Source organism: Nuphar pumila, chromosome 1, assembly GCF_984573655.1.
Source record: "Nuphar pumila chromosome 1, dmNupPumi1.hap1.1, whole genome shotgun sequence".
Taxonomy (NCBI): domain Eukaryota; kingdom Viridiplantae; phylum Streptophyta; class Magnoliopsida; order Nymphaeales; family Nymphaeaceae; genus Nuphar; species Nuphar pumila.
Window position 1 is genome coordinate 174,152,142 of NC_143249.1, and position 27,755 is coordinate 174,179,896.

A 27,755-nucleotide genomic window follows, 5' to 3' on the forward strand; every position below is an offset into this window, starting at 1 on the left:
GAACCTGAGAAGAGAATAATAAAATGGACTTTCGAGGGGCAAAAATATCAATTTATACTGCTAAACAGATTTTGACCCAGCACCGAGCTCGGGTGGTCCGGGCTGGGTCTGGCCCACCCCGGCCTGACCCAATCTTAAAATGCATAAATGTGATTGAAATTATGGGTTAATGAGAGAATAGCAAGTTTCCATGCAACTAATTTTAATTAGTGCAACTAATTAGGTAAATAGTAATAATTAACAAATAGCAAGTTTCCATGCAACTAATTGGGCAAATATTACTATGTAACAGTTAACTTTTTTAAAAATTCTATTATTAAAAAATTACTAAATAACTCAAGCCCATCGTGCCGGCCAAGTAGCCTACGGGCTGGCCCAAGCCTGGCTCACGTATATAATGGGCCGGGTTTCAGCCCGGTACCTAATGGGCCTGGGCCTAAAATCATAGCCCAAACCCAGCCCATGGTGAGCCGGGTCGGCTTGGTCCTGGACCGGTTGTCCACCCCTAATTTGCGAATTAATTTGAAAACTCAAGCATTCTTTTGTAATATTTTAAAAGTTTTAGGCTGTGACATGATGACCGTAGGTATGACACGCTGACCAAGTGTGACCAGGCCTTCCAATCGAGTGCAGTTTTTTCAGGTTATGAATCGGCAAAAAAAAATGTCCAGACTCTTATCAACCATCGTTGAATGAAAAAAAAATGTCCAGACTCTTGTCAAACCAGTATGTGGGCCTGCACGTAGGTGCTATCCCACTATACCAGCTTGGAAAATGCCTATTATCCAAGCCCGAACTTGGGATGCCACCGTTCAGGTCACAATGGGATAAGTACGTTTAATCAAAAGCTGCTGTTAGGAGGCTTCTTGTCAACGGGTTGGGCATCCAATTGGGCAGGGTGCACCCAGACCCTCCCAAATAAGAAGCACCAGTTCATGTTTGGGTTACGGCGCATTGAGAAAATAGAAACCCAAACTACAAAATTTAGAGGGTACGTAGAATATATGGAAAATGACCGTACTGTATGGTAAAAATGATGTGTTTTCCCTAAAAATCCTCAAAATTTGCCAAAATCTGTTCGATGACCAAAACTGTGAATAACCAACTTCGTTAGAACCTTTTTACCCTTCACATGTACAAAACTCATGAAGTTCATGTTATATATCACTTCGCTCATCAGGTATCGCAAACTCTCACTTAAAAGGAGGTCTGCACATTTTTTTTACGATCCTTAAGAAATGTGTAAAAAATTATGTTATTTATGTGATCTTCTATCTTAATTGTAAAATCATAAATACCTTAGTAAAATCACATATTTTATACTAAAGTCACAGAAAACCATATAAACATAATTTTTTCTTTCTTTAACCATCACTTAAATGTATTTTCGCACCTATTTTTTATGGTTTTCACAAAACGCACAAAAACAAGTTTTGTGAATCTTCTTATGATTATAACTTCGCAAATACCTTGAGAAATTCATATATATCTTGTACCTATAAAATGCTATGTTTTTTCATGTTTGCAGTTTTTTTTTGTATAAAAAGTGATTGTTTGCCCCTTAGGGCTATTTTCATATTTTCTAGGGTTTTTTATGGTCCCCAACTTGCTTTATCTTTTGCAAATAAATCGGTGACTTTTTTTACCACTCTTTTCTGGCGATTCATTGGCAACACTTCATCGTTGCATTTCGATAAGGTTGCGGCATCCTTCTAGGTCGAAAGGTGAGTTTCATACTATATATATGTGTGTGTGATTTTTATTCTAAATTTTTTTATACAAATAAACATTATCTAAGTCCATGCGTATTTGTGTGTGGTTGTTTGTTTGTCCTATGTTTTATTTAATATTTTTTACGTGATTTATTGTTTAGGGTTTTTTGATATATATATATATATATATATATATATATATATATATATATATATATGTGTGTGTGTGTGTGTGTGTGTGTGTGTGTGTGTGTGTGTGTGTGTTGATGTAATGCGTGTTTGTTTTCTATGTAAGTAGTTAATGATGGGTTAAATATTCGTTAAACTACATTACCGTCTCGTTGATGATCATAACTAGAGATCTTTAGTGGTTCCAAAAAATATTAGCTTTCATCAAACTTTATGAATTGTTAAACTTTAAGGATGTAAATTATGAGTTTCGTTGATGTTCTTTAAATATTTTAGGTTTAATGTTTTGCAAATTTTGTATGTTTAAAAAATATATATAAATTTAGCATAATTAGGTTAAAATCATATATATTTGTTATTGTTCACAAATCCGTATTGATAGTTTGTGAAAACACAAATAACTGATGGAAGAAAGCACAAATAACAATATATTAGTGTAAAGTCCACAAAAAATTTTGTGTTTATTCCAATATTTTATGAAAATCATCGACCATGAATAAATAGATGAACTTTTGGATGTTAAAAAGGTATAGAGTTTAATCATACACATTATGAATCTAGATCTCGGTAAAAAATCCACATACATCAACATCCATGAACCCAGTTTTGATGGTACATTTGACACTTGAGAGTTTCACTGAATCTCTAAGTTTATCATGTTCGGATCCAGTATGGATCCGAGCTGCATATAACAGGAACTCAGATCCATTTAGTGGACCCAATCCGGGTTCAGAATATATATAAAAAAGAGAACGAAACTCTGGAGAAATTCGGAGCACTTGAAAACCAAATTGGCATAAGTCTGGATTCATGAGGTAGGGATCCAACCTCAAATCAGCTAGGATCCAAAAGAAGATTCATATTGTTTTGGAGTCCAAAATTGAACCCAAAAATAGGAATCCATGCTCAAAACACGCTATGACCTATATATATATATATATATAAAGGAATACATAGATACTTATGTTGGATCTAAGATCCAAACACGACAAAAATGGATCTCACATAAGAGAATTAGGATTTTGAATCCATTCGAACCCAAACTAACTTAGAACTCAAACAGTGTTGCATTGAATTGAAAATTGGAAGCCGAATTGAATCCAATCCAATATAAATTCAATGCATATAACCTAGACATAAGTTTTGAAAATGAATTTGAATTTCTATCCAAATCCAAACGACACTCCACACTCATGACTAGCCATGGTAGCCACTGTCTTCGGCAATGGCCTAGCCACCAGCCCTCTCCTCTTTCCCTTTCCCCTATTAAATGACCGAGCCAGACTTGGTCCTGTCCCGGTTTGGGAGCAGGTGTGGCTCGGCCTAACTGTCGAGTCATCACCCTCATCCCCTTGTTGTGCTCGAGTAATAGCAGCTATTGTTGTTGATCTCTCGAGTTGAGCCAAACTGAATAGAGTTGAGTTAAGGCCAAGCTCCGCCCAATTCGGTCAAGTACCCTCGGGCCGACTTAGGTGCACTGAGTCTGACTCGGTTTCACTGAGCCAGCCATCCCTCAGCTTGACTTGTCAGGCACTATCGAGCTAGCACTGAGCCCAGCTCGTTTCTCCTTAGCCCAGCCCGACTAGCCACCGAGACCGGCTCGACTTCTTGTACCGAGTCCGGTTTGGTCTGGTTGACTCTAACTGGGTTCAGGTTCGACCCTACAACACAATTTTTGCCTTGTTCGCTAATATAAGATTTTAACATCATTCTTTACGCATCACGATAAAATCATTTTTAGCTCTTCACATCAGCACAGCGAACGAGACATGTTTAGCGAGACACAAGCTTTTAATAACCTATACTCGAAATTGACAAAGATTCAGACTTTTTTCAAAGTAGAAAAAAGTTGCATACGATAACCATGACAGAACATCTCTGATATATATGTATTATATATATATATATATATATACATATATATATATATGTACGCTTTTAACTCAAGTATGTAGTTTTGTGTATTCTTGTCTTATTTAAATTATGTTTACTTTGCCGCAATGTTGTAACATGCATAGGCTCTTGCTTTATACAATTTACTTAGCTTGATGTATAGCTTCTTACACCTGCCCTTGTTTACTCAATTTACTTAGTCTCATATACAGTTTCGTACATTGAGCCTTGCTTATGCAATTCACTTAACCCGATGTATAATTTTGTGCATCGAACCTTATACAATTTATTTAGTTTGATGCGTAGTTTCACACACCAGGCCCAACTCTATGCTATTTACTTTGCCTTAGCACTATTACATGCCTGGTCACGGTGGGAAAGAGTCCTATCTAATATTTATGATGGAGCTGGTGAAATGATGTAATCCAAATAAGAAGAGCTATGAGAAGGAGGGGGGCCAAGAAAGTGGTGTTATGTGATATTGCCATGGCCTAGAAGCAGGCTGTGATACGAGGCACAATTGGTGCGTAGCTTCTAAGAGTTTGTTGACACTTCAATACAGTACTAGCATTCTTTTGCTAAATACAAGATTTTGTCCTTTAACTGTTTGAATATTATCATCTCTTGATATTATCTCAGTTGAACAAGGTGCATAATCTTGTTTTAAAAAAAGTATGAGATGAAAACAATAAAAGAGAGATTCAGAATTTACACGTATATTTAGGAGGGTGCTGCATGGGATGGCCTTTTTTTATAGTAATTTTTAGTTTACCATTTTATATTAGATGTTTAGTGGGCAAATTTGTGATAGGTACCACCCATCACCTACAAATTATGGAACTATTCAGTATGTAGCTGGGACCGATACAGATCAAAGAAAAAAACGGAGACAGAAAAAATGAGACAGCCATTGAGATTTCAATTAAGGTTGAAGATATAAGAATGTGACCAGTACAGAAGATCCTTATTCACGTCTTACATCCAAACACCAACACTTGTATTTTGATCTAGAGAATTTCAATAGTTCTTCTGGAGTCATACTCTCCAACTCTTTCAGTGACCTTCCGGCAAACATATCAGCTGTATGGGCTCCAGTACAACCTATAGGATCCTCAGGCTGGTGGTTTGGCGAACGCATCTTCTTGTACAGCCTCAATGCAGCAACTGCATCCTCGAATGGCTGATGAACGCCCTCTTGTATATTATATCTGCAAAGGGGTGAAACACAAGTATCAACAAGCTGATGAACATTAACAGCATTTAGTGGAGGCAAGGAAATCCAATCAGCCATTTATGTCACCATCAGCACGTCAGTAAAGGATCTTCTAAAAAGTATGGAAATAATATTGGGAAGGATATGTACATCACTATCTGGATAATCTGCACCCAAGCAAGGGAAGGGTGCAATTACAAAAAGTTTAAAAATCCAGCATGAGTAAACTGGATTTTCCAATCTACTTGGCTCAGCCCAAACACACCATCACGCTATATATAACATGTAATCACCTACATCAACATAAAAAATACAATTTATAACATGCTGACCTGTCCTGAAACAGGTTAACCAAAGAGAAATGATGCACTCCAGGTCAGTTAACATAATATTTTGCATTTTGGGCTCACACTAATTCAATGCAAAACTTACATGCAAGACATTTTGCTTCTTGGAAAAGACAGAAATCAGTAAACTATTTATGCAACATATCCTGAAGCCTGTAACCACTAAATCATTCAAACTAGAAAGGAAACTTACCCTAGAAAGGCTTGAGTGAGGTACTTGAGGGAGTGACTTATATGGTTCGTTCTCATTAATGGAAGATACTCTGCAGTGTCCCTGAAGTATATACACAATGTCAAGATAAATTCGATGAATAGCATATACTCGCCCATGTAGTGGTATCCAAATTTGAAACCAGATATTTTCAAGTTACAGATTGTAACTTCAAACCTGCTCCAGCTGAAAGGATATAAAACTCTCTCTCTCTCTCTCTCTCTCTCTCTCTCTCTCTCTCTCTCTCTCTCTCGTGTGTGTGTGTGTGAAAATCCAAACCCTTTTAGTTCAATGTTCATAGTGCTCAACTGGATTAAATTAAGTTACCAAAGAACCCTTAAGATGGTGGCACCTTTGAAATTCGTTGTTACTTTTCATGGTCCAAAAAGTCACTTTTAATTTACAAACTAAAGCTACTAAATTGTTTTTAGTTACTATTTGTAAAAAAAATTCTCCAAAAAAAGAAAAATATATAATCTACCCCTAAAAGTGACAACATTAAATCATCAATTTCAAAACTGCCACCACTAAAAAGTGCAACATCGAATCATCAAATTCAAAAATTCCCCACTAAAAAGTGCTTTTGTAAATTAAGCTAGTTGAGTGTTTCTAACTTAAACTTAGTTTTACCCTATGTGTGTGTGTGTGTGCATGCCGCGCCCGTGCACATGTGTGTTTGTGTGTACAGTTGGTCTAAAAGTACATAAAACAATGCAGTCATGGGTAGATCTCGCTTCTGGGATATGCAGATACTGGTGGACGGACATGTCTGCATACGCACCACCCAAAAACCCACTTCAGCTTAAGTAAATCAATATTTGATTTAAATGGGGATCAAACCCTCCATGCAATTAGATATTTTCTCTATGAATACCTCAAAGAGATGATAGCAATCCAAAAACATATAGTTATAGAAACTCTTTAAAAGCAAACCTTAGAAATCATCAACTTCTTTTACCTGATCAAATGTGCAGGATAATCCATATCTAAACAGTGAAGGTCATGCTCTAAGCCATGACCAACAAGAGCCCTCGCTCTGCCACCATCTAAGCGGACCCTACCTATTGATTCTCCATTGTATAAGATATTTCGAATAATCTCTCTTACTTGACTGAGAGACATTGCATTGATCAAATTGTCTTCTGTTATTCCGGTAATTTCACTTCTGAAATGTACAAGGTGCATTCATTAGTTGATAGAACACATGCAGGCATTTAGATGCCCCAATAAAGCAAAACCATACAATACCTGAAGTTTGAGACAGGGATCTCAGGTTGGACATACGTATCCAAGAGCACTTGTTCATCTTCATCAATAAGGCACACCCTTGCACAAAGATCAAGAGTTCCATCGCTTCCACCACCAACCATCTCACAGTCTAGGGCAGCCACTTCACGAACCCGGAAGTTCTGGAGCACAGAAATGTTGGTGGAAAAGAAAACCACTCATTTTCTAGTGCTATAGAAGATTAAACAAGGACAAACATAACATGAACTGTTGGAGACTATCAGATCCTCGTAGCTTATATTTTTCATTTTTCTTGCAGACTACTTAAGTGTCAAGGTGCCTTTTCAATAACAATAGAATTGGGATTAATTTACCTGCATGATTTTAGGTGGTTTCTTGCATGTCTCACAATGGTCCTCAAGTGCATCAGGTGAATCAATGATGCACAAACAATATATGCATCCTCGAGCAGTAAATATTTCTGAACACTTGGTCTTTGGTATGGGTCCTTGAACAGAAAAATTTATTCTAAGAAATAAAGCATTTGGATAATAGATCTGACAAATAACATCTGCAAATCAATTCCTACCTGTGAGATGTTCTCTCAATGACTCAAAGCATTTGCAATGCTTTTTGCAGATATCACACACAGGATCATGTGCTGAGTGATAAGATACCCTCATATGTTCAACTAAATGTGCCTTTTTATTGTATTGCTTGTAGCATGCTGGGCACTTGTTCCTGCTAATGTAAGAAACAGCTAAGTTAAACAAAGTTAACAAACAATATATAAATTAAGTTCTGAAGTCTGAACATCAAAATCATGTAAACTGATTGAAGGAGCTGTTCCACTGATCATTACAGGCTAGGAAACATGGCCTTGATGTTAAAACAAGATAAACTGGATATGTCTTTTGAAGACCATAATCAACTTGAGAGGAAACAAATCAAAAGATGGTAATAAAAGCAGATACTAGTCTGTCACAGTGACATGCCAAAACATGGGAGTCACACATGACACCATACAACCCGGTGTATGACACCATGTACGTTACGGCAAGCCCATTACTTGTGTCAAGTATTTTGCACATGTTTTGACCATTAAATATTCAAACAAAAAAGTTTTGCATTTGTATCAGAGAGAGGAGGGGGTTGTAGGGGAGGGTGTGATTCATGTGTCATTGCGGAATCAGTGTCACTTTTACAAGTCACATACATGTAAGTACTTGAATCTTTGTGACATAGATACTAGTTAACAATTTAAGATGTTGACAGCGGCCTAGTCAAGACTCAAGATTTCCTTATTAAAGGCATTGTAATGGCTCCAAAATTCCAAATGGTCAGACTTATTTGGTGATTGCATTTTTTGTTAATAGAGAATCAAACCAGGAATTGAAGGCAAAAAGGGGCATAGATTTTTAAAAACAAAAAATAAATTTTCATAATAAAAAGTTGAAAATCTTAAAATGAAAATTTCAAGATATGATAATCTTGCAGTATTAACATGATATTTTTATTTTATATTTTTCAAACCTTTAAGAATACCAAAATCAGAAAGGATAGTTGAGACTATACTGTGTGTGTTATCCTCTCAAGAGGACTCTAGATGCTTTCCAAAAGTAGGATCTTTCCAGATTTCATCGCAAGGGTTAATGCAATGCCGCATCAGCCAAATGGCTTGTTAAGTAAAATAAGACAAAAAAAATCTTTTCTTTTAAATTTAAGAAACTCAATATTTAAAGGGGGGGTGGGGGGTGGGAACAAAAAAAAATGTTGTCCAACTCCTCGATCACTCTCCTGGTTTCTTTCATAATCTAAGGAACCAATAAACTAATATTAAAACATTAAAAAGAAAAAGAAAAGAAAAGTTGCCCTTGACATAGTCAGATTGCAAAAGTTGGATCACAGTTACACAATGTTGGAATTAGACAATTCTTGAATTCTTGAATTCTTGAAAAGGTAACATTTGAGGTTATATTCCTCTATTTAGGCCTGCATCTGATCTGGTCTTTATCTGGATCAAAACCCTATACACAAGCCCAAGTAGAGAATTTCAATATATAACAGAAACTATACATTTTTGGACAGAATATTTTCTCAGTTAAACACTACTTCAAGAAAGCTAAAATTTTACAGTTTGCAATTGCTGATATTAAGTTACCTAAACTCTGGATGCATTGTTACCAGGCATTTATTCCTTAAGTTCGACACCTTCTAGAGAAAAAGGAAAAAACTTGAAATTGTTCCGTCCTAAAATTAACCCACAATCTATGTAGCTGCATAACCTCATGGAGAGAGAGAGGGCCATACCTTTTTTTGGTTTCAACAGAAATTTGCAACCCCAAGTTCAGGTCAGATGTCTTCATCCTACAACAAAACCACAGAAAGTGATGCTTAGAACCCATATCAATTAGTAGAAAGTGTGTACCAGTATTAACGGGATGTCCCCACCAACTTCCTAGCTTCACACACACAAACACACTAAGATACACACACACAGATGTCTTAACTTTTTCTTTTTTCTATTTTTTAGACCTTGGTTTCCTTCAACTCAGGAATAAATGAGAAATCTTCAGACATGGTCCATTTGCTAAGAACAGGCCCTTGAATCTGTCACGAAATGGCACGGAAACCAAGATACTCCAAACCGAAATCCAAATGCTAAACCAAAAAATATTTGGATACAAACAAGATTCATTAAAACAAATACAATACAAATATTTTGAATGAATGATTTCATTAATAATGAATATTAAAAATACAAAAAGAAAAATACATAGACCTCACTACAAAATATACTCAAAAACCTAAAAACTACCCATCACTCTCTCACACACAATAAGAACACACCCCATATAGAGAGAGAGAAAAGAGAGGAGGAGATTGATTAAAGAGAGGAGAGAGGAAGTCCTCTCTAGCCGTTGGACTAGGTCTCCAATGGCTAGATTGACTAGTTGTTGGACTTAGTCCAACGGTTAGAAAGACTAGCCGTTGTGCTTAGTTCCCAACAACTAGCGTAAAGTCAACTTTAGTTGACTTTTAATATATATTATATATAAATAAATAAATATGTATATATATATTATATATATCTACATATATATAATATATTATATATACATAAAATATGTACAAAAGGATATAGTAATCTTAACACCATCCTTCAAACTTATGGTGACTCACCGTGAGTTTGCAATTACAAAAAGAACCCATTACATAAAATATCTTTATTGATTTCATCAAGTTCTTCCATTTGTTGCTTCCTTAAAGGGTGCTCTTGATTTTCAATCATATGCTCTATTATACAAAGGGTCATTAGGATCTCCAATATCATCAATATGTGAGAACCTCTAAATAGAGCTAACAAAACATCCAACTACACACACACACACATTATATATATATATATATATATATATATATATATATATATATATATATATATATATATCATAAAACATAAAAGATTTCAAAATTAACTATATTAGTTATATATTATGAAAAGATGATGGCCAAACACACCAAAAGTACAATATATATATATAGAGAGAGAGAGAGAAAATATCCAAAAAGATAAGTGTTAAGACAAATATTTTTAATAATAATTTTAAGCACAGAATTTTAAACATAATAAAACAAATTTAAATAAAAAACATATATATTTAACATGTAGTCATATTTAACACATCAATATGAACCTTTAAATATCACAAACAAGATCAAAAGAGAACAATTAAACAAGACAACTCATCGAGTTAAATCCACACAAAGAAAATAAAATATTCATGAAAAAGGGTTTTTGAAAAAGGTAGTCATTTTCATACAAATGCACAGCGAAAACAATGGGGAAATTCAAAATCCCACATACAACAAATCAAGAGAAATGATACTTTGCAACAATGGCAAACATGGATCAACAATTATATCAAACAAAATAGATACACTTTTTAACAGTTATATCAAACAATTATATATATATATACACACTTTTTAACAGAAACTACCCATCACTCTATCACACACAATAAGCACACACACCCCATGTATATAGAGAGAAAAGAGAGGAAGACATAGAGTAGAGAGAAGAGAGAGGAAGTCCTCTCTAGCCGTTGGACTACGTCCAATGGCTAGATTGACTAGTTGTTGGACCTAGTCCAACGGCTAGAAAGACTAGCAGTTGGGCTTAGTTCCCAACAACTAGTGTAAAGTCAACTTTAGTTGACTTTACAATTAATATATATTATATATAAAAATATATACATATATATAATATATTATATATATATATAATATATTATATATATATAAATATATGCATATATACATATATATGTATGTATATATATATAATATTATATATACACAAAATATGTACAAAAGGATAGAGTAATCTTAACAGGATCATGTTTTTGCATTGATCTTTTAAAGTTTGAAATTTGAAAAACTATGGGCCGTTTATTTTAAACCTTCAAAACCATAGCTACATGTCAAATTGGATGATCCAAAGCCCAATTCTCACTAAATTGACCAGGTAGAACAACATACCTGTACAGTTAGATTTTTAAAAGAAGGAAAAAAAATGGTGAAAAATGGGCATGCACAATCAACCCTTTCCATGCATGTCACTTAAAGAGACTGGCTTATTGGAGAATAATAAAGTGGTAAGGTTGCTGGGAGGGATATAAATAGTTTAGATTCGGGTTCGATGTAGCCAATACCAAATCTAACTAATCCGATATTGAGTAACTGGACTCAGATTCAGATTTGGAATGGATGGGAAAAAGCCAACACTGAATCCGGAAAAATACATGTAATCAGATTCAGATATCCATTGGATTCAGTTATGAAAACCTAAACCGAATGTGTATCCAATTACTAATCAGATTCAGTTTTCTTAACCAAATCTGACTAATCTCATTCCGAATCGGATTGGATACCAGATATATCCAATCTGTTAACATCCCTAGTTGCTGGTTGTTCCTCCTTTTTTTATGGGAGAAGTTGGTTATTCTTCTTTTGCTTATGGTAGCATGGAACAATGGAGATGGAATTGAAATGTAAAGAAGCAAGTCAAGGCTCAAGACAAGTCTCTCTCCCAAATTCTGTAGTGGATGAATTAATTGAGAACCATCATTTCCATCACTAAGTAAACAAATTCAATGCATCACAAGCTAAGATTTAACTTATAATACTCACAACCATCCAGATCAAATCACAGCTCAGAGCAATGAGAAGGAAGTCACAGAAAGTGTGGCAATAGAGTCACTACATTTCAATAGCGAAGAGCCTGTAGAGTAGGTCCAATGTACAGGGTTCAACATCATTCCTAAAGGACAAAAGAAGAATCTAGCAACAGTGCACCTAACGGGTGAAGTGTTCCAATTGTAGAAAATACCCTAGCATGAACAACTAGGCTTCAATGCCTGGAACTTTATGTGCCTATTTTGTCCTGCTAAAGGAATGGTTTAGAGCTGTGACAGAAGTTCTTCAACCTGGGACTCTCCTTAAAACTTTTGTTTTTGCCATCTTCACAAATCAGCAACAGAATTGACTATTGTGGCATAGATGATGAGAGTATGCCTAACAAAACTGACTTGTTCTTAATGGTCGAGAACAGGAAAAAGCATTAAGTATGATTGCAAAAGATATTCTCTCCCATACTAATAAAAGGTCCAACTTGAGTTTTGGAAAGTATAGACAACAATAATAATCACACGTGTTTCATTGGTGGGAAGCAACAATCTGCTGGGGCCGTTGCATCCCAAATCTTGCGGGCCCAACAGAGCCCATCAAACACCAGAAACTTCGTCCCACCAAAATGGGATGCAAGTCCCTTGCATCTCCTCCAGGATGAGTTAGTCCTGGACAAGTGTGCCCAGCCATCAAATACCCCCTATTACAATAAGGATTGTCTTAGAGAGACTTTTGTAAGTTTCCATTCTTGTATGGCTTTAGATTAAAAGGTTGCTAGTTTGGCTAATCATTGCTAGGTTTTGACTTCTTTTATTCTTGTTATGTTACTTCAATACAAGAGTTCAAGGGAGTACAATTCATATCTAGAACTTGAGGAACAATCACCTCAAAGTGATTAAGCTATATAATGCAACAAACATAGGCACTTGATATACTACTTTAGGTTATAAAAATGGTAACATGCATAATGCACCCATGCAGTGCAAAAGAAAATGACAAATCGGCTTAGGAATAAAGTACGACACGGACACATAACGTAATAGTTCTACATAATCTTCCTATTTTTTAAGTTTCAATTTTTGGATGGCCTCTGAGACTAAATAGTTTCTAGCTTAGCTAATAATTTCCACATTAGCTAATTTGACTGTTTTCTAGTTGTCATATTTACTAAATGCATAAATAGCTATTATATAGCTCAAGGGATTAACAGAGTTTGGCCCTTGTCTATGGATTGCTTGAAGAATATGAACCATAGGGATGTAACAAATTTGTACAGGGCTGCCTGTTCCCCACTTTCATTTATGGTAGCACAAAAGATCTGAGAAGTAAATTGATACAAAAAGAGAGGGTTGAGCATCAATTATGAAGCTTTCCTCCCAATTATTGCAGCAGATGAAGGAATGAAAGAGAACCATCACTTCCATCTCCAAACAATTAAAGACATAGAGTTGTACAGTCTGGCAGCATCTTCGAGCATAAATTGTACAGACTGACAATTTACACTCAACCACACAAATGATTATCATCCTAGACTAAACAGAAGGGCAAGCATGAGACTGGGACAACAAGAAATTAAAAAAGGCGCACTGAACAAAGCATGCATGATGTGGCTAGAGTTCCCACAAGGGTGAACATCCTACCAAGTAGCACAATTAAAAAGGTTTAATGACATTCTTGAAGACCAAAGAGTGAATTTAGCTTTGATATAAGTAATTTTCTGATAACACAATCCCATGTTTCCAATGACTAGAGAAATTCCCTAAAAAAAGGAAAAAATAACCTGGCATCAATCCATTCAAGGCTGCTAAAGCATGCTGACCTTGGAGATATACTTTCAAAGCTCCAACAAGTTGGAAGTTTCTTGGATTACCAAATCAATTTTGAGAAGATTACTAGTTGAAGTAGACCCCTTAGAGTTCCCTCCACTTAAAGGGAGTAAATACCTGCAGCCAAACATTGAGTTAATGGTTGCTGCAGCATGTTGAGGAATGACCAACCCAAACATACTGGGTTATCCAAGTACCTAGCAACCCATTCCCCATGGTCCAACACCCTGGTGAGCACGGTTTATACTTGGAGAAGAAATGTTTCATTCCACTAGGATATTAGTTCAGAGATCAACTTGTGCTTTCTACATAGTGAGCATGTCTTAAGTCCCACAATCCTGATGAGCAGGGCATCAAATATAAGAAGTTTTTCCATAGGGACATTGCTACAATGCTAAACTTGTGCTTTTGAAAGTTCTTATAACGATGATCAAGGGAATCCAACATGAATATTTCAACCCTTGAGGAGAGGCTGTTTATTGGGGAGGTTACGGAGTGGATTTCCGTGTTTCTAAGTTTCCATTCTTGTACAGCTCTCCAGATTAAGTAGTTAGCAATTTAGCTAATCACCTGGTTAGTTAGGTTTCCTTTCTCTTTGTTATGTTATTTAGTATACATATATTAGGAACTTAATATGGCTCAAGAGAGTGGCAAACTTTGGTCTCTGTTGTTAAAGGAATGATCACCATAAGAGATTAAACTGCATGCACAAAATAAACAAATGGTAATCTAATCCACTGCTTGACATATTGTAGGATTGCTACCAGAAACTAACCCCAATAAAATAAAAGTAGATAAATATATTGAGAAGCACGTACATCATAGGACTCGAGCATCATACAAAGTTGAAGCAAACACTCAGGAGTAAAAGTTAGAACAAAGATGATGACAAATGCATTACGTAGAACATGGTGCATCAACAACAACCAAATAGCATCCCAAGACTCAGCCAAGACATTGTATCATACTTCTTGTTTACATCTACCATCAAATAGTTTCTCAAGAATTTATGTGCGGGAGCTAGAGAAAAATGACCACCACCAATGCACAGGTCAATGGAATAAATAAATTTCTTAAAAAGGACAATGAAATAAATCAAGGATTTATTTATTTATTTACTCATTCATTTATTTGTTTACAAATTAACAAGAACACAATATCAATACAAAAAAACACCATAATATAATTTCTGATATGACAATCATACATTTCAAAAGAAGCTCTTTAATGCATGAATGCAACAGGACACTTTAATGCATGAATGCAACCGAACAATACCAAGAAATTAAATATATTGGGAATACACAAAAATTGGAGATAGCGATGAATCAAACAAACTCATCAAAAATAGCAGGAAATGAAAAACAGTGACTGCAAACAATACTCAAAAACCGAATAGTGAAGATCCAACCATCTCATCTAACCATACCCACAAAAGAAATTATGAGACTACCTAGAAATTATCAATTGTGGATATCCAAACAAACTCATCAAACAATTATCAAAGATCGAAGATGGTGAATAACCAGACACACCCATTAAACAAACCCAAAAGATGAATATGGTGAAATAACTAAAAATGATATCTAAACCAAATAGACTCTCCAGTAAATACCATGAACAGAAAAAAGAAAGAAAGAAACAAATGAACAAAGGAATCTTAACAAAAAAAGAAAGTATCCATGTGCTTTCTCCATGAAACTATACCAATAAATTTATAGAAAAGGTTACAAATGTTTTAACAGTTCCAGCCAAGTATTTCATGGAGGGATTGAAGCTACCCAAAAACAACTTAAAGAGGGAGGTTGATACACTCAGAACCACATCCAAAAACCTTCCGCTGCTCACCACCGCTTAGACTGGCCTCCTGTTGTGGATAGCCTCCTCTTTCATATAGTCCCTGATTCCTGTAAGCACTCTCATGTGGACCGTAACGGAAAGCACTTCCTTTCATAAATGTAATCTCTAAAGAAGGAAATTTTTTGAGAGATATCCGTAACGCACTATTTCTTTAACGGTACAGTTGTTCAAGATTAAACCTTTTTGTACTCTTCAAGCTGAAGTTTGTCTTTTGGAATTTCACACAAGTTGGTCATTCGGCATTGACCCGCACCATTATTTAACCTTGTTTTAGGCAAACATTAATTTTAACATATTATGTGCTTCTTAGGCCAAGACAGGTAAGTAAGAATAGGAAACTATGAAAAAAAAAGCTAACTTTTCTCCCCTCTTTTTCTTTCTGTTTTCGCTTTTATGTTTAGGTGTCATAGGAATTATTGAACCCACTGAGTTTGCAAAATAAGTCTCGATAAACTTCCAGTGTGACCAGGAATTATTGAACCCACTGAGTTTGCAAATTAAGTCCCGATAAACTTCCAGTGTGACCATCACAGTGATAAAAATTTTAGACAGCGTGACCTGATGGAAACTTGAATTTCAGGTTCAAATTCTAGAGCAGTCTATTGTTAAGATAAGGACGACGTTGAAGATTTCCTAGCTAGAAAAGAGATACTAAGATTGATATTGATCATTATTTTACTTAAGAAGGGAACATGAGTAGAACTACTCTTAACTTTTTTTTCTCCCCATTATTCAAGGAGGGAAAACATGAAGTAATTTGTTGCCTTAAGAAAGCATGGCCTCAATGTTTTTTTTTTCCTTGCAGATCTGGAAATAGAGAAATTCTAGCCTAAATTCAAGGGCATTGCTGATATATTTTCCAGGTTTAATCATATAAAATAGTTCTTGTGGCATTTCAATGATGACAGGATTCACCATCTATTGAAAATAGCCCCTTATGACTCTAAACAGACTTACCTATTTTAAGTGGTCTGTAAGCAGAGGGCCACATTGACAGTTTCCAGCTAAGCACCTAAATTTTTTTAACAAATTTCAGGATGTCAATTAATATGCATTATGATAAGGATGTAAGAGGTCAATTTCACGATAGATCTATTTATAGTACAGAAATGAGGATACAACTATGTAATGGTCTGGCCCATGACAACTTTCAAGTATATAGAGACCTATATTCATACTCACAAAAAAAAAATGCATAGAATGTGCATGTGTCATGCAGCATCTTACTAGAGTGGGCAACAAACATCAAGTACAGATCAAATTTAAAAAAAAAATGCAAGCGGCATGTACTTTATGCTGCTTCTCAAGGCATTTTGAGGCTAGAGCACCTTGCTTGTGTACCAAGACTGCACCTTGAACATGATTGACTTCAGCACTGTTGGCTTTAGTATTTCTAGAAGCAATGACAACAACCCCTAAATGTCCAAATTCAAATAACCTTAATTAACTTTGGTTTCAAGCAACTGTCATAAATTTCTTTCTTTTGTTATACTACATTTTTCTTTGCAAAGCTTACACCTTATTGTATTCTAAGGCATACACCTCATACCACTTTTTGCCCTTTGCCTGTGTTGGGTCTTGATGGATATGGGCTTGAATGTTTATACCTGATTGTATCATATGATCCTAATCTTAGAGAATATGAACATAGATCAATCCCAACTCAAATTATATTAGACCCATTTCCAAATCCAACCAACCAAACCCTTTTCTTTTCCTTTTAACAAGTGAAATTTATCAGATTACCTGCTTCATGTTCTTGATTATTCACACTCTAGTTAGTCTAATCTCCAATCAAGACATATTTTCAACACTTCCAACTAGTAGATGGCATCTACTAACATTTTAGTGTAAGATTTTTCTCCCGAAAGATCTCTGTTATTTCAAAATTTGTTTTTCTTTGCTTTCAGGAAAAAGAGTAATCAATTTTTATGCTATTAAAATAACATTATACTGAAATGAAAAGAGACAATGGACCTAAAAGTAAAGACGGATTTTATGAATGCTAATTTTCTTATTGCATACGAACTTTTTCCAGTTTTTTAAAAAGGTATCACTATGCTATCACCTGACTTTAAGCTTCTGTTTTGAACATAGAGCACTCGAAAAAAATGGCATATCATATTAAATTATAGGTGACTCGAACATAAACAAGATAGCCAGTTTTCACTAACTTGAAATATTTTATGATAAAGCCATGTATGAATCACAGCAATTTCATGAAAAATCCATGTAGGATAGTGCCGGTCTCATTATGCATATATGGCAATTTGCGATCATCAAACAAAATCCAGTCCTACAAATGAATCCACCAATATAAATTTGAAACTACGACACATGAAAACAAGTGTACGCGATGGACTTTCGGAAGGTCATGAAGTAACTTCAAAACATAATACGAACTCTTCCATTAACTAGAAACCATTCATCCCCAAAACTCGTTGTGTGGATATGCTAGTGATTCTCATATTTAGGTTGGCAATGCTGCTCGGAAACTCATCCCAAAACCGAGACTCCTCACAAGCACTAATACTGATGAAGATAACACGGTGTATAATGCGTTTGGAATTGGATTAACCGGAGTTCCAACTCCAGAAGCCATGTAGGTTTTATAGAGAAAATGCGGAATACATATTATAATCCAGTAAAACTAGCGACATTTACAGAGGAAAACAAACTCGGGCACTCCAGTAACAAGATTTATCATACGTTGGGAACCTGGGATGGCCCGGGCCCTGGAATTCCGATTCCGGAAAGAAACACTTCATCATACGTTGGGCTGGCCTGGAATTCCAATTCGGACAACAAAAATTCCACACCAACAAATAAAATTCCTCGTTTGAGAACACATCGACTTCCGTGGATTTTCTTTCCAGAAATTTCCAAAAAATGAAAACGAATTCAGAATTTCGGCCTTAACATCGGCAAGAGAGGGAGAGAGAGAGAAGAAGGAGGAGGAAACCTGTCTATTGGACGAAGGGCCCCACAGAATCGCCTCCGACGCGGAGAACGGAGTTTCCGGCAGAGGAGGGGGGAGCGCCTCTCGCCGCCCGTCTCTGCCTTTCTCACCGACCACTTCCTCCTCCTCCTCGATACGTCGCGACCCTTCCTCTTATTTCCTTTTCTATTTGTTATGACAAAAGAATGAGTCTAAAGAAGACTCCCTGCGTCATATTTCGCCACGTATGAAAGCAAAGTTTTGGTTTCAAACTTCACCCAGAAACAAAGCTCTCAATTTCTTACAATCATCAAATCATGCGCATCGTATGGGAGGGACTTGACTCATAAGTTCACTATATGTCAATTTGCATTTCCACTCCCGAGAAAAGAAAATGTCGGACGGAAATGAAAGGCCGGCGTGTAATCGACACGGATGTGAATGCGACTACTTCGGTTCGGATCCAACCACTACTGGATCTGGCATACTCTTACGATGAGTCAGGTGAGATAAAAACTAAAACCGAATCCAGATCTGAGTAGCTTAAAAAGTCAATTGGATTCAACGTTTACATGGATTTGGATTTGGATTTGGGCCCATGTTGAATTTAAATTCGGTTCGGATTAGGGCACAGATTTGGATGTAATACACCATAACAACCGTTTACGTCGCTAGCAATTGGTGCTGGTGGACCGGTTCATCCTGAACCAGTGGTTTGGTTTCGCAAACCAGCGGGAATCCACCAGATCATGGTGGATCCGAATCCGAATCCAAAAATTAGGCAGCAAGTCTGGACCTGACTTTGTCCGAAGAGTTGAATTCGGACCCAAATTCTGTACAATGGCATGTGGTTTTCTTGAGAAAGTTTGCGGCTGTGGAAGAGAAAACAAGTTGACAATTTGAAATTACTGTTTTTCAATAAAATATCATGCTATTTTTTAGTTTTTTTATTTATTTCAATATTTTGAAGTTTCTTAAAAGAACACAGTTTAACAATGCGATAAATTAAAAGTATTGGTGATTTTCTGCTATGATTAAACAGGTCAGATATGATATCTGTCTAATATCATGATATTTTGGAGGTTTTTTTTATTTGTTTCACTAATTTGACAATATAATAAATTAAAAGTATGTGCAGAAAAGTAAAGAAGCAATAAGAAAAGTTTAAAGAGTCTAAAGAGAGTCAATGTGGGAAATGAAGAGAAAGCAGACTTTCCACTAAATAGAATTGAGTTGCCTATATTTTTGAAAGCGGGTTTCTCAAATCTTCCCCTCCTTGGGAAGAAGCGGAGAGTTTCCCACTTCCCGAGCAAGCCTGTAGAAAAATGAGTTTTCTTATGTAGCAAACTATAGCTTAAACCTCCCAAATAAATCAAGTTTTTTGCGCATAAGGTTTAAACCAAATAAAATTTTTCCCTTAGAAAAACAATTTTTAGTATGCAAAAAAAAAAAAGAGGAAAACAAAGGCCAAACATTTTTTTTTCTTAAAGAATTATAAGGCTTGCATAAAAGCCATCAACTTCCTTTAATTAAAGTTTCTTCTCAACAGTAGGGGTTTCACATAAAATGACCTAAAAAAACAAAAGAAGTGGAAAGAGATTGCAACGAGCACAGAGCAGCACCTTTACAGTGAAATTAGTGCTACATCCACCTGCATGGATGGCTCAACCCGTGACTCTTAAAAAAAATTAAAAAAAAATTGGAAATACTCATGACTGGACCAGTCTAATTGGATGACTCATATTTTTTATGTTTTTTTATATATTTACAACAAACAACAACAACAACTAAGCCTTCATCCCAAAACAATTGGGGTCGGCGATATGAACCAAAAAAGAAATTCATTTTGGGTCTTCCACATGAATCCTTTTCCTCCAATCATTTCTATCCAATGCCATGTCCTCAATGAGGTTCAAAGCATTCATATCATTTCCTATCATCTCCATCCAAGTCTTCCTAGGCCTACCCCGACCTCTTTTAACTAATATATTTTCCCATTTCTCCATCCTTCTAACTGGAGCATCATTAGGCCTTCACCAAATATGTTCAAACCACCGTAAATGATTCTCTCTTATCTTATTTTCAATGGGTGCAACTTATCTTTTATTGTATTTTCACACATCCATCTAAGCATCTGCATCTTAGCTACACTCATTTTTTGAATATGATGTCTCTTGGTAGCCCAACATTCCATACCATATAGTAAAGCAGGCCTAATAGTCGTCCTATAAAACTTTTCCTTCAACCGCAATGGCATTCTACGATCGCACAGCACTCCAGTGGCACTTTTCCACTAATGCCTTAACTTGAGAAGTAATATGAAAATTTTGTATTTATCTATTCAAAAAATATAGAATATAAAAAATATTATTTACACAATGAATTTTTGCCCCTCATGTTTTGCTATTATTAATCCAACTTAATTCAATCCATTAATGCCCTAGCTTGAGAAGTAATATGGTATGAAGACCTGGATCCACACTTCAAGCCTGTGTGTGGATTACAGTTTCCTGCCACGACTAGGTCAAAAGCCCATGACTTGCTAATGGGCACATTTTTTCTTGTGCAATTGGATCTCCCAAGTCCTTTCTTGGCACACATCCCATGGGTATCATAGAAATCAATTTGTTGAAGAGGAATTAAATAGGATTAAGACATACGTCACAGACACAGACATGTATGGTATATATTTAATAGTATTAACAATTTAAAAACAAGAACAAAATTTCAGCAGGGATGGATCATATTAAATTTGAGGTACACAGTATGCATATGAGTCAGAGACAGCCTTCGGAAAATGGGAAATGTTTCTATCAACCGCCACGAGCTTCTCTCCTTGTGGCATCATGCAGGATATCAATGTCCACTCCATCTGGGGGAAGTTGAACATACCTCACCACAGAGCCCCGGATGAAGCAATTCCTCACAGAAAGCTGCAAAAGATACCGAAAGAAATAAACAAGTTAAACTGCAAACACTTGAGTCATCATAATTCAATATCATTGTTTGAGAAATTTCTGGTTTTATGAGAAGAAAATAGAAGATGAGGCTGGGGTTGTCAACTACATCCTTGTGAGGATGTAGTTGAAAATGACCCTTCTCCACTCTCAACACCATTCCTAAAACCCCAATAGTAGCTTCAATGAAGTTTGACCGTTTTTAATTATGTCAACAGCTGATGAAAATGCACTTTTGCAAATTATGATTAAGTTTACCACAATCCTAATGCACTGAAATTGTGGTTTACAAGGATGTCCACTTGCCCAGCATTTATAGATATGAACACGGCCTTTGGAAGCTTACCTTTTTCAGAAGTCTATTGAAGAAATAATTTTTTCATGAAAACCTCCTTGGAACATTGGGATGCACACACCCATTATTAAAGACATCTTCTACTCAAGATGCCAACTATTTGAGACATGCCAACTGGCCTGTAGAATAGGAATGATGTTAGTGAAAATAAGCTCATGCAAGCAAAGAAGGCACATTTCTGGGGAGCTGGTTGGGAATAGCTTACAAACATAATAGTGAACAAATGAAGGTTGATGCCATCCATACTAGTCTCATATAGTTTATTGTGTCACTTATAATTCCCAAACACCAGTCGGAGTAGGTGGTATTAATTAAACTCTCATTAAATACCATGTCCTCTCCCATCTCTGGCTCCCAAACATAGCTGGCAATCACAAGTTGTACTTTTCTCATGTTTCACTAGCCTTGAGAAAGTGTTGTGGTTGTGATTTACAACCAGTCTTAAGAAAATCCAAGAATCACAGGGCATTGCAAAAGTATTTCTATCCAATCAATCTACATTTGATCTCATAGAAATACTTGAAGACTCAAAATCCAAAAAATACATACGGGAAAAAGGAGTGCCCGATTTATGATATCTAAAACAATACACCTCAATACAATTTTTTTTAGAGGATATAGACCTCAATAAAAGTATTATTGCCACCAAAACTTCCATAACAGTAAACCTCAGCCATAACCTACAACAAGAATCAACAAAAAAATGTGACTCTGAAAATTTAAAGGAAGAAAACAAAAGTGGATAGATTAACTTGTCATCCATGGTATGTACAGAACCAGAAATCTCCTCTATCATATAAAGCTGCACTATAAGGTTTTGATCATGTGCATATTGGATTCAGGTGAGTGATTCAAGCTTATGAAAAGAAAGGCCAAAACTGGACACCCTCCACTACTGTAGATGACTCACTCAATCAAGTCCAAGCATGCTTGCATAGAAAGCTCCAAGAATGTAAGCTGCTCACTTGCAGGAGTAATGCTACCTAAGGACCTGGTTTCACAAGCCTAGTGCAGATGGCCTTCTAACTCTCACAAGTCATGTGGGCAACTGAATGGTCTTTTTCTTTGCATAGTTATACAAAATTGTTGTGGTTCTTTACCACGTTCAAACTTCATTTGGAACTACCAACAAGCAGAAAAGTGCACGCAGCAGATAGCTCCAAACTCCAAATAATGGAATCACTAGAAATATGAGAACTACAGCGTGAACTTGGCATTTTCAACACTTATTTTCGCAAATCCAACCATGTAGGTGTGTCCAGCAAGGTGAATTTGCTAGGAATAAACTGTTGGATCTTGAATTTTCAATGAAAAAATGTGATTTTTGGTTGTTTGAATATTTATGAGGATTATGAGCCATTGATTTTAAAGCCTTAACAATCTTGTTTATGCATCATAATCCAATGATTCAAGAGCTGGTCCTTATAAAACTAAGAATAGATCACATCCGTAGGGTTATATTTAAGAGAAAATAACAAAAAATCCATAAAAATGGTGGTTCAAACGATAGTTCTCATATTCTAGTGACTCCAAATGATGAACAAAAATAGTCATATTTCCATAAGCACAAACTAAGAGCACTGCAATTACTGAATCTTGTCTAACAATCAAAGATTTTTAGACAAATCTCAGCCAGGAATTAGCGAATTCCGAATTCACAAACTTCAATTATTCCATTTTTTTATGATAATAAGCATGAACTTCTGGCTCGCAACCAAGAAGCGAAGCACTAAACCCACAAGCGCCAATTGCATCCATTGCATCTTACGATCAGACTTTAGGAAAAAAAAAAAAAGAAATCCTAAAGGCTTCTACAAAACATGATGGTTAAAAAAAAGAGCCAAAACCCTAAACCCCAAACCCCAATTTTCCATCAGAAAATGAACCACACAAAACCCAAAACCCTACTTTTCGAAGTCCATGAACTGCTATATTTGTCCCCTAAATCCAAACTAAAAGTGAAGAAAAAAAGAGGAAAATATGAAGAAATACCATGTGGGGATACTTGTCCTGATCCACAACCCTGGTGTTCTCCAACTTGATATTGAGATATTGATCGACAGAGTGCAGAATCCCTCTGATAGCCAAGTCGTTCTTGAGCTCCACCGTCACCTCCTTGCCTACCAACTCTTTGAAGTATGAGAAGAACAACTGCAGCATACACAGGCTTAAATCAACGAAAAATCCCACACAAAAAAACACAAAATTGGACGAAATTCGAGGAAATAAAAGATGGGTACCATATTTTCCTCGGCGGAGAACAAAATCCACAAGGGGAATCCCTTCGTCTTCAGCAACCGAATCTCTACGAAGAAAACCGCTCTGCTCTTCTCCGTAGCGAGGGAAAGGAGTAGTCCAACTAAAGTGGACCCAAATGCAAATGGGTCGTGTACGGGTTGGGTCAACCTTGATCAAACATTAGATCTGGAATGTGTAAAGTAGGTCCGGTTAAGGAGCATGTTTTAATTCGTATATCACAATTTTCCAATTCCGGTTATAACGTTAGACTTTAAATTTTTTTATTTTTTAAAAGGCTACCAGTTATTATTCATTCAAAGTACCACTGAGTTTTGAACCTGCAACGTCCCACCACAAGGAGACGTGCAGAGACAGTTCCCACCAACTACGCGGCGTGGAGCCTTGTTGGCAACGTTAGATCATAATTACCTAAAGCTTCTTACTGCTTGCTTCCCCAAAAGCAGTAAACTCTTCCTTTTTCCAAAAGGAGAAACTTAGGGAAACTCTCCTCCTTTAGTGGGAAGCCCGTTTCTCTCTTATTTTTTGAAGTAGATTCCCTCATATTTTCACAGGACATGTTTGAAAACAAGAAAATTTCTCATAGGAAAGTAAAATTTTGTTAACCAGAAGTTTTGAAATTTAAAATGAAAAATTCTCACTTGTTTGTGTAGCACGAGAAAAACCCAATAGAAAATTCAAGAAAAAATGAGAGACTTAGAGAGGTGGGTTGATTGCAAGAGAGAGAGAGATCTAAAATTTGTGGTAGTGGAAAGAAGATGAGGGTGTGGCAAGCTCTTGTCCTGAGAGCCCATTGAACGAAATGTGTTGTGGGTGCACAGTGTCCAAATACCAAAAGAAATTTTTATAGGAAAATGTTTTCACTTTCTAGGTAAAGAATTTTTTTTTCTCAAAAATCATATTTTTTTAGAAAAACTTTCTTTTAAAAATTTTTCGCTCATTTAGAACAGTTGAAAAGTTTTAATTTTTTCCTTTCTACTTTCACTTTTCCTACTATTTTTTCACTATCAAACATGCACTTAACGTTTACTTCTCGCTTTACGGCGCTTCTCACTCACCTCTTCCTTAATTTTTATAATTTTTTTATTAAAATTAATATGTTTTCTAACAAGCTTGCATGTTGATTATATATATATATATAGGGTAAAGAAAATTTATTACTTGAAAAAAAATAGGTTGAAGAAAATTCAACCATTGGCTCACCGAATTCTTACATGTCCCAATAAAAGATCCCTAGCAAACGAATCCTCCTGCACCATAAAGGATAGATCACCAGCAGTATAGGAAAATGATTTGTGTAAAAGAGCATTACCAAAATAGGTTTAAAAGAAAAATCCTTATCTTGATTCACAAAAAAAAAAGAGGGCAGCGACTAGGGAAAGAAAACCGCTTGTCAAATAGCACCACCCACGCCGAGAATTTAGAGTAAGGAGATGGGCCTTGGCCCCCATAATAATTTTTGTGAAAGAATGGATATACCAAGAGTCATTAGGACTGACGGGGCTCCGCATGGATGGTAGGAGCTGTGAGTACTTGTCCAATTGTGGTGGGATGTTGCAGGTTCAAAACTGGGTACCATCGGCCCACACACACCTCTATTTACCTCCCGATTATTAGAGAGGTCTAGGGCATGTTTGGAAGTGAGGAAGATGTTAGAAAAGTGATGCAAAATGAAAAATCTGTATGAATTTTTTGGTCCTTTCAAATGCGAAAGCCTTTTTCACCAGGAGAGTTTTTCTAAAAAGTACACTTTTTTGATAGAAAACATCCCTCACATCCCTCATAAAAAGGATAGAGGAATGTTTTATACCAAGAGAAAAATTATTTTTATACTTCCCCACCACCCATCTCACTACCTACCATCACCTTCACTATCCTCCTCATCTTTCTCATTTTTCCACTCTGTTTTTCTCATGCTATACAAACAAACAAAAATTTTTCTTTTGAAAATTTTCTCATATAAAAAACTCTCATAGGAAAAACTTTCTTTTTCTATGAGAGTTTCTCTCTCATACAAACATGCCCCTAGTGTATCCCAAAAATGAGGCCAAAACTAAGCCAATGTTTTCAAATAAACGTCCCTGAGTGAGAAAAGCTTTTCAGGTCCCAATCTCGCACATCATCTAACAATTCATATTTGTGCTTAAGAAAAAGAGTAAACAGGTCACCATTCAAGATAAGAGAATAGCACCATTTCTCGAGAAGACCCATATTTTGGTGACAAAGAGAAGCCATCCCTGCGCCACCACCGCCATGATTCTTTTTTTTTTTGAAACCCAGCTGAGATTAGGCAGACCCCATCAGTTATTATTCAGCATACCACTGGGTTTTGATCCTACAACATCCCACCACAAAGAGACATACACTGACAGCTCCTACCATCTAGGTGGAGCCCCTCCACCACCACAATGCAAGAGCAGGTTTCTTCAAATCTTCCTTTTCTTGGCAAAGTCCCTCAGCTTCTTGTGACTTTCTTGAGTAATAGAAAAACTGCCATGAGTCTTGATTGGGTGCAATATGATTGCACAAAAATTTATGCATTGATCACCCCCATCACTAGGGGTGGCAATCGGTCGGGTTGGCAGGTTGGCGTGTCAGCATACCTCAACCCGAACCCGACCCGTTTAATAAACGGGTAACCCGACACGACCCGCCAACCCATTTAATAAATGGGTTGGGTCGGGTAAACGGGTTTTCAGGTTCGCGGGTCAGGTTGACGAGTCGGGTTGACGGGTCGGGCAGACGGGTTGACGGGTTGACCCACCCGCCTAACCCGTTTATTAAACGGGTCAGCCGGGTTGGCGGGTTGGCATACCCCCAACCCGAACCCGACCTGTTTAATAAACGGGTTACGCGGGTCGACCCGTTTATTATAAACGGGTTGGCTTAAGCCCAACCCGAACCCGCCTAAGAGGCGGGTCATGTCAGAAATTGCCACCCCTACCCATCACCCTCCATCAGGTCTTGGGTCCCACACCTGACAGGCCCTTTCCCCAAAATAGAGATTGACAAGAGCTTAATGCACAAATATTTGTTGCACCTGATCTTTTTGTAGTCTATGTGTTCCAAGACCATGGTCCAAGCATAAGAATTTTATAGCCATTAAAATAATATTACAATTTTAATTTAAAGTATTTATTTACATTTATTTAAGAAATAATTGATTCAGGGGCGAAGCGAATCGATTTTCTGCCAATGCGTATCGACCCATAAGCATGGATATTGAACATTGCTTCATACTTCTTTTTAGCAATCACTTCCTTACTTTTGCTTCTCACGTCGCTTCTTATAACCATTTTGTTTTCTAGTAACTATGTGGTCTTGGATATGGATGGTGAAAACAGGTAAAATATACTGGTTTCACACTAAAACCAGTTGGATCGGACCTGGTTTTGACCCAATTGTCAATATACTTATTTACTCGTTTTCAACCCAGGTTTCGAATCTGACCCAGGTTGGATACGCAACATCTAATCTGATAATATTGGATCCATTATGAACCCAAGTAAGACTATTGACCCATTTGAGCCAGGACCTAACCTAACTTGTGGAAATCAGCTACACCACTCAGATGGATA

The 27,755-nt window shown here is 36.4% G+C and overlaps 2 protein-coding genes across 2 annotated transcripts; both read right to left on the reverse strand.

The window, feature by feature from the left end:
• Positions 1 to 4,693: 4,693 nt before the first annotated feature.
• Positions 4,694 to 18,765, reverse strand: LOC149851319 (RNA exonuclease 4-like). Its single transcript, XM_090000029.1, has 8 exons — positions 18,634 to 18,765; positions 9,103 to 9,159; positions 7,382 to 7,533; positions 7,167 to 7,300; positions 6,814 to 6,974; positions 6,524 to 6,730; positions 5,548 to 5,628; positions 4,694 to 5,002 (listed from the first exon to the last, which is right to left on the reverse strand). The coding sequence occupies exons 2-8, from the start codon at positions 9,156 to 9,158 to the stop codon at positions 4,759 to 4,761; spliced, it is 1,035 nt and encodes a 344-aa protein (XP_089856155.1). The 5' UTR covers position 9,159; positions 18,634 to 18,765; the 3' UTR covers positions 4,694 to 4,758.
• Positions 18,766 to 21,233: 2,468 nt separating this feature from the next.
• Positions 21,234 to 24,274, reverse strand: LOC149851320 (sm-like protein LSM2). The gene is made up of 3 exons (XM_090000093.1): positions 24,162 to 24,274; positions 23,914 to 24,072; positions 21,234 to 21,542 (listed from the first exon to the last, which is right to left on the reverse strand). The coding sequence occupies exons 1-3, from the start codon at positions 24,162 to 24,164 to the stop codon at positions 21,423 to 21,425; spliced, it is 282 nt and encodes a 93-aa protein (XP_089856219.1). The 5' UTR covers positions 24,165 to 24,274; the 3' UTR covers positions 21,234 to 21,422.
• Positions 24,275 to 27,755: the final 3,481 nt, after the last annotated feature.

Coding starts and splice junctions, on each gene's coding strand:
- LOC149851319 (XM_090000029.1), bottom strand. CDS start 9,158: ATGAAGACATCTGACCTGAACTTGGGGTTGCAAATTTCTGTTGAAACC. Junction 7,534..9,102: donor TCTGTTGAAACCAAAAAAAG/GTATGGCCCTCT, acceptor TTACATTAGCAG/GAACAAGTGCCCAGCATGCT. Junction 7,301..7,381: donor ATTGAGAGAACATCTCACAG/GTAGGAATTGAT, acceptor TTTCTGTTCAAG/GACCCATACCAAAGACCAAG.
- LOC149851320 (XM_090000093.1), bottom strand. Junction 21,543..23,913: donor AGGACAAGTATCCCCACATG/GTATTTCTTCAT, acceptor TATCTTTTGCAG/CTTTCTGTGAGGAATTGCTT.